We start from the raw sequence: 14,457 nt of genomic DNA, 5'->3' as shown, positions 1-14,457 counted from the left end.
TATTTTCAGGAAAATGCAATAATTGTTTTTCAGTTTATTTGTTAATATATCTTTCTTCAAAATAACATTTTGGGCCAGGCAGTAGCTCATGTCTGTAATCCCAGAACTTTGGGAGGACAAGGTGGGAGGATCACTTGAGACTAGGAGTTAGAAACTAGCCTGGGCAACATAGCAAGACTCCTGTCTCTATAAGTAAATAAAATAAGAACATTTTGTAATGCAATAAAATTGTGTCCTAATATAGCCTCACCATTAGATTTAATACTTCTCACCTTCTGTTGCCCTCAGCTACTCAGGACAGAAGCCAGACATCAGGGTGGGACCATTAGGCTGGGATCGGTCAGTGACTGAGCCCCAGTTCACCCCTCCTTCCCCTGCCTCTAACAGGACTTTGCCAATACCATTCCTGGCCATGGAGGGATCATGGATCGCTTTGACTGCCAGTATCTGATGGCCACCTTTGTCAATGTATACATTGCCAGTTTTATCAGGTATAGTGCCTTCCCATCTGAACCAATTGGTGGATGTTTAAGTATGGGGCAATTCTAGAATTCTAGCAAATCTAAGTTCCAGTGAAAAGCATCCCAAATAATGCAATTTTCAGTTGTTACTGCTTATGGATTTTCTGAGGCTTCCTCCTGACTTCTGTTAGTAGATAACTCTCTGATCCAGAGATCAGAGCAGCCACTCAGATAATCAGGCCCTAGAAGCTTCCGGGCCCCAGCTCAGTGCTGTTTCTTCACATTCTGTTCCAGAGGCCCTAACCCAAGCAAACTGATTCAGCAGTTCCTGACCTTACGGCCAGATCAGCAGCTCCACATCTTCAACACGCTGCAGTCTCATCTGATCGACAAGGGGATGCTGACATCCACCACAGAGGATGAGTAGGGGCCACCCAGGGCCAGGAGAACAGGAACGGAACTGAGCAGGGGCAGGTCTCCAAGACAAGCCCAGCTGGTGTGACTTAGACAATGACAAGGCTTCAACTCACTGTCTTTTTTTTTTTTGTAGGTTGTTTTTTATTTGTGGGTTCAAAAAATCTGTATATACAGTCTATGTGTTTAGAATTTGCGTTGTAAGTAAACTACAGCTTTGAGTTGGAAAGAAGTCATCGGGGTAAAACCATTTGTTTTTTTTTTTTTTAAACAAAAGTATTAATAATCTGGAAGACAGTGTTGCCCAGGTTGGGAGTGTTTTTGTGGTAGTTCCAGCCCCCATCAATTGAACTGTTTCTGGGCTCAGTCAGACACAGACATTCATCTGTGTCCGACCAAATCAGGGGGTTTCTCCACCTGTGTGGGGAGGCACAGCTTGGATGTCTTGTACACCTGGTCTTTTCTAGAAATCCCTGCTTAGAGCTGCAGGAGGGTTGCCTTCTGTAGGTCAGAGGATTGAAGGCTTACTAACTAGATAAGCCTTCTATCCACACCAAAATCATGCAGAATGTAACTAAGCTCTGCTTTATAAGATGGTTTTACCTTCATCGCAGACTAAAAGTTTCAGTTTTTATTTTTTTTAGAAAGCACGAAAAATTATTTATAATAGTCTGGAGAAAAAAACACACTGTAATATTTCAAGTATATGCAGTAGAATGTACTGTAACTGAGCCCTTTCCCACATGTCTAGGCTCCAGTGTCTCAAGTCCACCTAACCATGTCTTTTCAGGGATGATGCCATCCACGTTTGTGCTGTAGACTTGCTGCTGTTGAATCCTTTCTGGGGACTTTCCCATTGGGCAGGGAGCAGAGGGCTTCTTGTTCATGCACCCTTTGCCTGAACACCCATGTAGCTGCTGTGTATGTATATATTACTCTTTAGAGGAGTGTGTGTGTCTGTGTTTGTTTTAAAAGTCACTTATTTCTTACAATGATTTCAATTGTACCATGACTTCTTCACTGAAACCACAAAGTCCTGCTTAAAACTATGGAAAAGCTAACCTGATTAGAGGCTTGACTATTTTGAAGATTAAATGCATACTTTTAATATAATGTGACCAATTTAAATGTAGTTTGTATTTTACTGGGGGACCTTTTGTTGTTGTTGTTTGCTTAAACTGTGATATTTTTTTCTCCTCCCTAATTTCAGGGGTGAGATTGACTTTGGGAAGACAGATTAGTTCTTTGTCAGGCCAACAAGCAATGGAGTGTGGGAGAGAGAACTTGGTGCCCAAATATATTAAGTTATTCCGTGCCATGGATGTTTTCATTGCCAATGAGGGTGTAATTACTTGTTTCAGCACCTTGGTCTAGTGCTGGTTTGTGGTGGTTTTATTTGTAAATTAGCCTCACCACCTTCCTGAAAGCACACAGTCAGCCCAGTTCTCTGGAGCCTCCAGCAGAGGATGGAGCCCCGGGATGTTTCAGCTCACATATCCCTGAGTGACCTCCCAACATGAATGCAGGGCTGAAGCAGCTTCTTTCCTCTGAACTTGTATTTCCATTTCAGCCTTGTGGCTTTTCTTATTCAGGTCCGAGGCTCCTTAAAAACAAAATGTATTATTGCAAGGGGTTTCATTTCAGTACTCACTGTGTGACCCCAGGTGGGATGCATCACTCTCAAGGGCCTCTTTTTCAGAGCTACTCCCAATTCCACTCTTTTGCGATTTTGACTGAGCAAGTTCATGCCACTAGAGGCTCACTGAGTGAGGTCCTGGGCACCCCCAAACGGGTAGTGCTTTCAGGCCCTTACATGCTTATCCTCAATGTGAATAGGTATCTCAGCAGCACACCTGAACAGTGAAGGTGATCGATAATGAAACTGTAGTTTTCAGATTGAAGAATGAACCTGGATCACCAAACTAGATACTGAAAGGGTTCCTTATTTGTCTCTTTTGTCCAATTGTGGACATATGGTGGGCTCCTTGAGAGGAGGAAGTCTCAGCTGGGGCCCTGGCTGCAGAGAGCTGCTCTTGAATAGGGCTGCCTCTGGGATCAGGGAGCTGAGCATACCAGGCAAGGCTCATGTTCCTTTGTGGAAGTGGTCACTGGGTAGGGGGTGGGATGCGGAAGGTGGTACCTAGGAAGCCGAAGCTGGGTGATCACTAGAGCTGCTAGCAGGCAGGCCAGAGGGTCAGCTTGTGTTTTATTTTCTGATTTCCCCTGCATGCTTTCTGGAGATGAGGAATTTTCATCAGGTAGCTAGGAGAGTGTTCTTTGTGTCCATATATAGCACATTTTGCCTGTTCACAGACAAGATTCAAGAAACCATTTTTACATATATACATTTAGATCTTAATGAATGGCATCACTTGCTTTAGACCCATTTTTTTTTTATTTTTTGGTCAGAAATAAAATGTGACTGCAACTGTGTGCCCTCCCTTGTGAATTCCCTGTTTATCACTTTCATTGTGGTTTTATGCTTCCCATTTGTTTATGTATTCATAAATATTGCATAGTCCTCATTCAGAGACTTTTGCTTTGCTTTCCAGCTTGTATCCCTACATTCTCACAACAGCCTTCTTACCTTGGGTGTGAGTCATGAGCACCTTCCCAGGCAGGGAGCTTCCTCGGGATAGCGTGGTGGAGTCGAGAATCACTCCATCCTGCGCTTTACCCACAGGACACCTGGAGAGTCCCCCAGCCCCGCTTGCTTTTGTGTGTTGTGAGTACACCGAGGTGTTGCAGCTTTTCTCTAGCTCAGGAGGCCTAGCCTGAGCCAGGTTGGGGCTTCAATTGTTGTTGGCTCCTACCTGGTAGAATAAGGAGTTGATGAACAAGGGCTGATGGGCATCCCCCCAGCCCCTGGAAGCTCTGCTCATGACTGCTTACAGGGCACCGAGTCTTTGCCTTTTATGTGTTTGCATGCTACTGTCTTAACTGCTTTTCATATTTAAAAAGGTTCCATTTATATTTTATTCCTGAAAGTGAAACCGTCTTAGGCAGCTCGTTTCGTATTCTGGGCATTTTAGTAGCTACAGCATTTTGCATTTAAAATGTAATTACTCTTAGTATTATACATCCCTATAATGTATGAGAACTAGTTTCACATCCTTTGAAACTAGTCTCTTTCATTGGGGGGATATAACTTCTACACAGGTGGACTTTGAAACCATTTTTATAGATTTTTTTTCCACTGGGTTTTTATCCTGTAACTTGACCTATATTATGCAAGAAAATCCCAAATATGTTTTAAGGGGGACTACACAGACCTTGTGATTTGGGGCTGAGCTAGTTGCTGAGTTGACTGGAGCCTTATTTGAATGGATCCTTGAGTTGAGATCTTCACACTGTCAGTGAGCCCTTGGCTGGCTCAAGTCCATGTCCACTGTTGACAGAGTTGGGTAGTGGAAGGGTGTAAATGACTTGGGACAGAGTGTCCTTGCTCAGAAAACTGTGAAGCAGGGGCCTTGTTAGTTACAAAGCCAGCCCTAGATGTATGTCCAAGGAAGTAGATTTTCATCATTCTACTAAATGTGGTATGTCACTGCTGAAGCCTCTCCCTGTTTTAGTAACATATTAGGCACTGTTGTCTTTTGTCTTCCAGAGTAACACATCTGGGCCCACCTTTCTTGCACTCTGATTATGTGCTAAGAAAAGGGTGAAGTTGGGAGGTGGACAATTTCACTTGGACCCAGGTTCCTGTTCTTCTGAGGTCTGGGTAGGGAGAATGTCCAGGTGACTTTTGTGGACACACTGCAAGACAGTTAGCTGCAGATGGTTTCTCACTTGTGTTTTGGAACCCAGGGCTCCAAGGAGCAGGTGGACCAAACTGTGGGCTCCTGAAGATAGTGGCTAATACTTGGGCAGAGCCTCATATTCTTCCCTGTCTTGGTCAAAACAAACTTCCTTTTCCCTTTATCACCCTCCACACATTTGCCTAGCAGCCAGTTTTTAAAGAGATGAACAACTCTCATTTCCTGACTCAGTTTCTCTTCTTGGGTGGGGGTCTTGTTCCACAACCTGCATGGGGTCCTAGGGTTTAAACCAAGTGGTGATGAAGGATTCTTATCTCAGGGCTCTGCCTGGCCCACCTTCTCTTGAGCCTGGACTGTCCTCGTCCACATCCCTGCAGAAGGTGGGCCCTATTCTCAGAAGAGTCCTGGCTGCTGTTGCCATTTGAACGTGCCCCTACTTTTCAGGTTGACCAGCAGTGGCCTTACCTGGCCTCTCAGGTGGATGGAGGCTGTTCTCACCTGGGTCTGTTTCTTGATTAAGGCTGTCACCTGTTTGTATGGGGACCATGTTTCCCAAGACACGCTGCAGTTTAGGAGGTTATCTTTTGGATGCTGAGGTGTTGGGGCTTTGAGGACATGTAGATGATTTATGAGAATAGAGGGGCAGAATATGTGAAGTCTAGGGTTTTGTGGCCAGTGGGTTTTGAATTCGTTGGCTGTTTAAAGACCCTGTCGTCTTCCCAACCCTCCCCTTCCTTTTTCCATCAAATGCCTACCTACTGAGGCACCTTCTCTTTTTATTCTTGAGACAATGGGATATCAGTGTGTTTATTAATAAGGATTGCAACAGTATAGTGCTTAATATATGCCAGGCATAGTGCCAAGGGTTTACATACATTATCCCTTTTAATCCGGAAAACAACCTTTGAATTAGATATTATCCCCATTTATAGATGAGGAAACTGAGGCAGTATGACTGAGACCAAGAGCAGTTGTTAAGAAGACAGACTTTGGGATCAAATCACCCTAGGTGCGGGCAGGTTACTAGGCTGCTCTAAGCTTCAACCTTTAAGTCAGTTGGGTCTGATAATATTACCTTCTTCCCGGGGTGGTTGTGAGCATATAATGAGGTAATGCATGTAAGCATTTAGCACCGTGCCTGGCACATAGTAAGTGCTCAGTAAATGGTAGTTACTTTTGCTGAGCTCAGCTGGTAGTTTGACTTCCATTGGTGCAATGCCAGAGATGGGATTCTCAGCCACCGCGCTACTACCACCCTGCAACAGCCTGGGTCCCTCCGAGAGAAGCAGGCCAGCCGTAACATCCCCTGAAGCATCTTGGTGCTTCACACACCTTTAGGAGGCCAGCCTAACAAGAGGAAAGAGGACATGAGGGTGTGCAGAGGTTCTGTTCTTAGTGGGAATGGCTGGCCTGAGACTCCAGCTCACCTCCTCTGCTCATGGTCTGGACTGCTTGTGGGAAGGAGGCCGTCTCTTTCTGCCTGGTGGCGCCTCCCCTCTGAGCAAGGAGGGCCTGTCTGTGACTCGCTGTGGACCCCACTTCCCCCTCTGGCCAAGGGCTGTGTTCTGTGCACCTAGGTCAGGAACCTGCAGCAGTTTCCTATATGGGTGGATGTTATCGGAGGCCAAGAAGAGTGGGGACAACAGAAACCTGCTTTTTAGGGGATTATGTAGACTAAAAGCCTAGAAGTTCTGCCCACATCCTTATGACACAGCCAATCTGGAGCGTCATGTTTCCTTCTTAAAAGTAGTAACAGGGTAGAAGTGGGTGACCCATTGAGGACACATGATGTGAGGTATTTCTCCCAGATTTTAGGTTAGCAAAGACTCAGATGGGTGACTCATAAATGAAGGGAGAAGAGGCACAAGACTGAGTGAAGAGTTTCTTTTTTTTTTTTTTAAGATGGGGTTTCACCATGATGGCCAGGCTGGTCTTGAACTCCTGACCTCAGGTGATCCACCCACCTCGGCCTCCCAAAGTGCTAGGATTACAGGTGTGAGCCACAGCGCCTGGCCTGAAGAGTTTCTTAGTTTTCTGAATGGGGATGGGGAGTTGTGTCGCGTGTGTGTGTGTGTGTGTGTGTGAGGGGAGGCCACTTCACTTTGAAGGAATGGTGTTGGCTAACAGGATCCATGGAATTCTAGTTAATTGAATAATAACTTTGAACTACTGGTTTGACTGTGGATTATTTCCTGGGTATTAGTGGGACTCGACAGCACATTGCTATTAATATATGGAAATAATGGTCTCTCTGCTTCAGTGAATTCATGAAGTAATGATAATACCATGAACAAGGAGAAGATGGTTGTGGGGGTTCTAGGAAGCAGCTGCTGTGATGGGCGAATCCCAGTCTTGCCCCAGAGCCCTCTTGCCCTTCTGGGTTTGTGTTTGCCTGGCCTGGCTCTTACTCCCTCATTGTGCTGTTGAATGGACCCAGGCAGCCTTGTATCCATAGACAACCTTCACTCTTGGGGGTAAGGGCCCTCTGGAAATCAAGCAGAGAAAGCCCTTGCAGTGATCTCCCGGGCATTGGGCAGAGCCTAGCCCTTTGCAGCCCCCAGAGGACTTCCCTGCATAAAGCACTTGGAGGGGTTAGCCACCTGGTGATTCTGTCCCTAGTGAAACTATGTTTGCTGATAATCATCCACATAGCCCTCTCTGCCCTCACTGTTTGGATGCCTCTTTCTCACCTGTGTTAGGTTCTTGTACTTTTTATGCTGGCTTTTCTTAAAGGAACACCAGAGTAGAAAAGGGGTTAAGAATGTTTTCTAGCAGGCAGGATGTGCATACATGTTTTTATGAGTGTCCTTTGTGTGCTGTTTCTTTTAAATCCTCCACGCACAGGGCTCCGGCCTTTAGTAAACCCTATTTTTCTGTCTTACGTCATGCTGGCTGAGTGGTAGGGGCTGATTACAAAGGGGAAGAGTTGAACAGACATCAGGGGCCGATGAAATCAAAGGACTAGGAGTCAGGAGAACAAGGCAGGGATTAGGAGACAGTGGTTTGGTTTATTGTTATCCAGCTGGAGGACTCATAGGGGCAGCAGCAGGAGGATTACGGGGGCCAGGGAGGGGCCAGGAGTCCCACAGTGGAGGGCAGACTCTTTTAACAGAGGCCAGCTGAATGCTCGCTGACCCTGGATGTCATGTGAGTTGGGGACCAGAAATCTGGGCTCAGAGAACCTGTCCAGGGAGATTTGAAGCCATGGGTTATCTTCTAGAGTTGATGCTGACACCAAGTTTTAATTTTTATTGATGTTGAACACCATCTTAAAACAGAAGGGTGAGATCAGATGGCAAGCCCCTCTGTTGAAGGATCTTGGGAACCTTGGTGTTTTTTGATTGAGTTATACACAGCTGTGGACATCCTTCTTAATTCTCTCCACTCTGAGGATTTGTTTAACTAGAAAGTTCCCAGACACAGAAATGGCCTCCCCACCTGCTTAGGGGAGCTGTCTGCTGGGAGTGCCAGGCGTCCCATGGGACCCATCACTGCCAGTGTGTGCCTCCCAGAGGTCAGCCTTGTGTCTGCCCTGGCCCTGTCCCTCTGTGACAGGGCAGAGCATTTCTGGTCAGTTTCTCTGTGGTGCCCGCTGCCCCTTTGTAAAGTGGATGGACATGGTGGAATTCAATCGTCTCACCCTGATAGCCTGGGTGTTGATACTCACTTTTACTGCACTCAGACACGGGCAACCTTGAAGCAGCTCTCGGTGTGCAGAGTTCACGTGACAGTCCCCACGGCCTCCCCAGATAGGTGTGTGCCTGTGCGCTACTGCTGTGCCGTTTCCCCAACTTGGCGTTTCACTAAATGCAGCTGATCTCTCTCTGTGCACTCGTGATCTGTGTTGAACAATACGTGTAGGTTCTTTTTCCACACAATGTAAGGACATGATATACTGTACATTGGAAAGCATTTACCTTATTTATATACCTGAATGTTCCTACTACACAAATAAACATATATTAAATTCTAGAGCATGTGTGGTCTTTGATGGTGGGGGGTGTCGGAAGGCCAAGGGTGTGGACGTCTGGTCATGTATGTGGAGCCAGCGTTACTTCCCAGGATGCTACTGACCACCCCCTGCTTCTAGAGACGCCCTCTGTCCTTGACCTTTGCATCCTGCCCTTCTGGCTTTCCTCCGCCCTTGGTTGCTCCTCCTCGGTCTTCTTTCTGGGCGTGTCTCCTCTGGGCCATCCCTTGGTGGTGGCATTCTGCCTGAGGCTCTCTTTCCCTCACTGAATTCTCCTCCCTCTCACTGAGTGTTCCCACCCACTCCAAGGGCTCTAATCACCACACTCACTTCAACAGTTCCCAAGTCCATGTCTCTAGCCCACGTGGGCCTGCATTTCCAGCTGCCTGTGAGGCCTCTCATACAGACTATGCATGACAAAACCCAAACCTATGCCCTTTTCCTACCCCTGCCCTGAGTCAGCATTCTTTGACTACCCATGTGTCTGTCACATAAGCCAGTAACTGGAGTGATCTCATCAGCTGCCCAGGCCTGCCCGTTCTGCGTTCCAAACATCCTCGGAGTCATCCTTACTGCAGCCTTCTGGGCCAGGCCCGATCTCCTGCCAGGATTTCTAGGGCAGCCTCCAGCCCTCTCCCTGCAGCCTGGCCACCTCTGCTAATCCTTTTTTTTTTTTTTTTTTTTTTTTTTTTTTATGAGATGGAGATTCGCTTTTGTTGCCCAGGCTAGAGTGCAGTGGCGCGATCTTGGCTCACTGCAACCTCTGTTTCCTGGGTTCAAGCGATTCTCCTGCCTCAGCCTCCTGAGTAGCTGGGACCACAGGCATGCGCCACCATGCCTGGCTAATTTTGTATTTTTAGCAGAGATGGAGTTTCTCCATGTTGGTCAGGCTGGTCGTCTTGTACTCCCAAGCTCAGGTGATCCGCCTGCCTCAGCCTCCCAAAGTGCTGGGATTACAGGTATGAATCACCGAGCTTGGTCCCCTCTAATCCATTTCTTACATAATAGCTGGGATGAGCTCTCTCTGTTTGGAACTCTTTGGTGCCTGAGGTTAAAGTTCAGACTTGGTAACGAGGCTTCTAGGGCTATCAGTGAGCTGGTCAGTGCCTGACCCACGTGTTCAGGCCCTGCCCTCACAGCCACACCTGCCGCTTGTCCTTCCTTGTTCCAGGTGTGAGCCTCTCCCTGGCCTTGGCATGTACTGTTTCCTATGCCCAGTTTTTTCCCTTTCCCCAGCTCCTCCTCAGCCTGCCTAACTCCTCTATTCCTTGCAGTTCTCACCGTCAACAGCACTTCCTCGGGGAGGCCTTATGTTGTCTCCTCACTCACTGTGTGCCTTCTATTTTTGTGGGAGAGTCTGAACTCCTGGGATCCAGTGGGCCAGCCTTACCAGGGCAAATGTCTGAGGCCAGTGGGACCTGTAGACTGATTACCTTTTGGACAGGGGTGTCTGCTGTTTTTGCCCACAGGAAACCTACTACCATTGGAACTTACACAATGAATTGCTTGCCAACATTCCAGATGAAAAAACAAAAAACAAAAAAACCCACCACATTCATTTACTTTCCTAAACCCCACAAAATCTGACTCCAAGCCACCAGTTTCCAGGATTGCTGAGAAACCCAATATGAGTCGTTTTCCCTGGCTGCCTTGCTCCCTTTTGTTGCACCAGGAGCTGAGGGCTCACATGGTGCTGGAGAAGTGGTGAGGGTCCCTGGGCTCGACTCTATCTGCTGAAGTCTCGGTTGTCCAGGCCTGTGAAGTCCATAGGGCCTAGGTCAGTGGCATCAGAGCACCTGTGTAGTTGCCTGCATCTGGCATCCTTCCATACCCAGAGCCCATGAACACTGGCCTTAATGGTTCCCCTCCCATCTCCTCCCTTCTTCTCTCCCCTCCCTTCCCTTCCCCTCTCCTCTCTTCCTCTTCCTTCCCCTCTCTTCTTTTCCCCTCTCTCCCCTCTTTTCTTTCTTTTTTTTTGAGAGTCCCTCTCTTGCCCAGGCTGGAGTGCAGTGGTGCGATCTCAGCTCACTGCAACCTCTGCCTGCCAGATTAAAGTGATTCTCCTGCCTCAGCCTCCCAAGTAGCTGGGAATACAGGCACATGCCACCACACCTCACTAATTTTTTTGTGTTTTTAGTAGAGACAGGATTTTGCCATGTTGGCCAGGCCGATCTCAAACTCCTGATCCCAGGTGATCCACCCGCCTTAACCTCCCAAAGTGCTGGGGTTACGAGCATGAGCCACGGTGCCCGGCCAGCCTTGATGATTTCTGTGTGTTCAGACAGCACTTGTGGAGTGCCTGCTCTAGGGTAGGCCCTCTCCAGACACTGCAACAAAAAGTCTTTGTTTCATGGAGCTCATCTTAGGGAAGAACGACACACCTGAGAAAACATGTTAAATAGATAAAAATGTATCCAGGAGAGGGGAAGAGGGAATGCTGGTGGGGAGAGGTTGCCATATTAAATAGGGTGCACAGGGAAGGCCTTACTGCAAAGGTGGTAGGTGGGCAAATGGACACAACTGGAGTCTGTGGGGGAGGTAGCTGTTTGGGTGTCTGGGGAAGTGTGAAGACACCTGTGCGGTAGAGGAACTGCAGGGATGGAGCAGGGGAGTGGGGAGGAGCACCGGCGGGAAACCCAGAGGTCCCAAGGATCGTGAGTAATTACACAAGGCCAAGGCCATTGGATTTTACTCTGAACAAGATAAGAAGGGTTTGGAGTTCAGAGCCTAGGAGTGTCTTGAAGTGTTTGTTTGCAAAGGGCTGCTATGTTGAGAACAGACTGCAGGGGGCAAGGGTGAAAGCAGGGAGATCAGAGAGGAGGCAACAGCAGCGATCCAGAAGAGAGAGAGAGACAGGCACACACACACGCACAAACACACACACACACACATGGCTCAGCGGGGCATGTGGTGGTGGTGCGGTCGTGAGAAATGGTCAGATTGTCAGAATCTGCGAAAGGATTAGGTATAGAGGAGAGGGATGAAGAGGAGTCAAGGATGGCTGTGAAGTTGGCTTGGGCAGCCAGAAGGATGGCGCTGCCATTTCTGAACTGTGGATGGCTGTGGGAGGACAGATGTAGGTGGGAGGTGGATTAGAGAGGGGTTTGGACACGTTCAGTTTGAGATGGCTGTGAAATGCCCACACAGGGATGTCCAGTGCTGGGGAGTAGTCTGAGATGGAAATAGAAATTTGAGACTGATCAGGGTGTGGGTGTTATTCTACACCAGAAGCCAGAAGACCGGATAAAGTCATCCACAGAGGGGAGCTGAGGTCTGGAGATGAGCCTCTCTATTGTTTTGGACTTGGGGATCTACTTCTTTTCAGCTAGGACCACTCCCTTCCCTTCAATAAGACAATCCAGCCTTAAGGCCTGGGGAAAGGCCTAGGTAGACTTGCCTTCAGGTGGCCCCACTCCCACCTGACAGCAGAAGCAGCTATTAATTTCCCCCTGGGGCCAGAATTCTGGAGGCCTGGGTGTGTGCTTCCCAGTGCCTCTGCCTAGGACTTCTTCTGTCTTTTTTTTTTCTTTTTGAGAGAGAGTCTTGCTCTGTGACCCAGGCTATAGTGCAGTGGGAGCGATCTTGGCTCACTGCAACCTCCACCTCCCTGGTTCAAGCAATTCTCCTGCCTCAGCCTCCCGAGTAGCTGGGATTACAAGTGCCCACCACCACGCCTGGCTAATTTTTTGTATTTTTTAGTAGAGATGGTGTTTCACCATGTTGACCAGGCTGGTCTTGAACCCCCTGACCTCAGATGATCCACCTGCCAGGGCCTCCCATGGTGCTAGGATTACAGGTATGAGCCACCTCGCCCAGCCTCCTGTCTTCTTACACCTCCGAATAGACTGAATCTGATTCCTCTTTTGCATGACACGTGTCTACAATGTTTTTTTTTTGAGACGGGGTTATGCTCTGTTGCCACGCTGGAGTGCAGTGGCACAATCTTGGCTGACTGCAACCTCTGCCTCCTGGGTTGAAGTGATTCTTCTGCCTCAGCCTCCCAAGTAGCTGGGACTACAGGTGTGCACCACCACACCCAGCTAATTTTTGTATTTTTAGTAGAGACAGGGTTTCACCATGTTGGCCAGGATGGTCTCTATCTCTTGACCTCGTGATCTACCTGCCTCGGCCTCCCAAAGTGCTGGGATTACAGGCGTGAGCCCCCACGCCTGCCTACAGTGATTCTTAAGTGCCTCCCGCCCTTCCCTTTGCTGCCTAGCCTTCTCTTCCCAAGTTCTCCATCTTGTTCTTTTCACTCTTCCTCATGAGAAATGCCTCCCATTCTCTTCACTATGCTGCCCAGTTCTGCATACCCACAAGCTTATCCTTTTTGGGGGTCCCAAGTCCCTGCCTGTGGTTGTGTACCAGTGTGTGTGTTGGAGGGGGCATGCATGGAATCCTGTGGGCACTGGAGACTCCCGTAGCCACTGCCCAAGAGTGAGCTTCTTCCCCTCTGTAGTCTCACAGACCCCTAGATTCCCTGTCTACCATGCTGTTCGTTAGGAAGCAGGGCCAGGAGGGGGCCCTCTGGTAATCTGTCGGTTACCAGAGAACCTCCTGAATCTGGGGAGCTGGGGTTGGTGGCTTCCTGAAATTGCAATTATTTAACTTTGTATTTTGAATAGTTTTAGACTTACAGAAAAGTGGTAAGAATAGTATAAAGAATTTCCTACATCCTTCACCCAAAATTTCCAAATGTTAACGTTTTGCCACATTTGTTTGTATTCTCTCTCCACACACACTTTTTTTCTGAGTTATTTGAAAGTCGTAGACATTATGCCCCTTTACTGTTATATAGTCTTATGCAGATTTCACCAATTATCCCAATAATATCCATCATAGCAAAGAAAAAAAAATGTGTGTATATATATATATATATACACACACATATAATACATATATATATGTTTTGAGATGGAGTTTTGCTCTTGTTTCCCAGGCTGGAGTACAATGGAGCGATCTCGGCTCACTGCAACCTTCACCTCCCGGGTTCAAGTAATTCTCCTACCTCAGCCTCCCAAGTGCTGGGAGGCACCACCACGCCTAGATAATTTTTTGCATTTTTAGTAGAGACGGGTTTCTCCATGTTGGTCAGGCTGGTCTCAAACTCCCGACCTTGGTGATCCCATGGCCCCAGCCTCCCAAAGTGCTGGGATTACGGGTGTGAGTCACCACGCCCAGCAATACGTATGTTTTTGACTGGCGCAACTTGAGGAGCTCTGCAGGAGCTTTGAGAACAAGAAATACCCTCCCTGCTTCCTTCCTGGCTGCCCCTTCCCTGTTGTGATGGAACCTCCTGGGGCCGCTGTTGTAGAGGCCTAGGTGAGATGTGGTACCCAGCATAGTGAGGCAGTGCTGTCCTGAGCCCAGCAGAGGGCAGTGGTGGTTCAGGAGTGAGACACAGACAGGCCTTGGGAGTGAGAGATTTATCCACAGAGGATCCTGGTCCAGCATTCACTAGCTTTGTGACCTTGAACAAAAGCCTTAACCATTCAGCTTCCACCTCTATAAAATAAGGATAATTGAGAACATTTGCAAAGCACATGTCCACTCCTAGCATCTAATAATCATACAATAGTTTTATTTGTACTATTTTAAACTTTTATTTGTAATATTACCACCTTGGCTGAGAAGTGAATTTCTCAGGGATGCAGGGGAAGAAGCAGAGAAAGTTTCCAGCGAAGGCAGAGGCAGGGCCGGACATTGAGGCTGTGGGCACAGAGAGGGAGGGAATGAAGGGGAGGGGAATGAAGTGGTAGCTGTGGCTGACCTTACGTTGAACATACCAAAGCCAGCTCAAACTAAAATTCACACTGGAATGCTGGCTATTTTATGGCATTGTCCAGGTTCCCAT

The 14,457-nt window shown here is 47.8% G+C and overlaps 1 protein-coding gene across 2 annotated transcripts in view; it reads left to right on the top strand.

The window, feature by feature from the left end:
• CDS2 (CDP-diacylglycerol synthase 2) overlaps positions 1-8,605 on the top strand; it is a 65,532-nt gene extending 56,927 nt beyond the window's left edge. For both annotated transcript variants that reach the window (XM_012455399.2, XM_012455398.2), the window contains exons 12-13: positions 388-491; positions 756-8,605. In XM_012455399.2, the coding sequence (XP_012310822.1) occupies positions 388-491; positions 756-888 (237 nt within the window). In that variant the 3' untranslated portion in view covers positions 889-8,605. The remainder of the gene's footprint in view (positions 1-387; positions 492-755) is intronic.
• The last annotated feature ends 5,852 nt before the right edge of the window (positions 8,606-14,457 follow it).

This window comes from Aotus nancymaae, unplaced genomic scaffold (genome assembly GCF_030222135.1).
Source record: "Aotus nancymaae isolate 86718 unplaced genomic scaffold, 86718_ANA_hifiasm-v0.15.2.pri h1tg000029l, whole genome shotgun sequence".
Lineage (NCBI taxonomy): Eukaryota > Metazoa > Chordata > Mammalia > Primates > Aotidae > Aotus > Aotus nancymaae.
The sequence above is the reverse complement of the archived record's forward strand: the minus strand, read 5'-3'. Positions and strand labels throughout refer to the sequence as shown.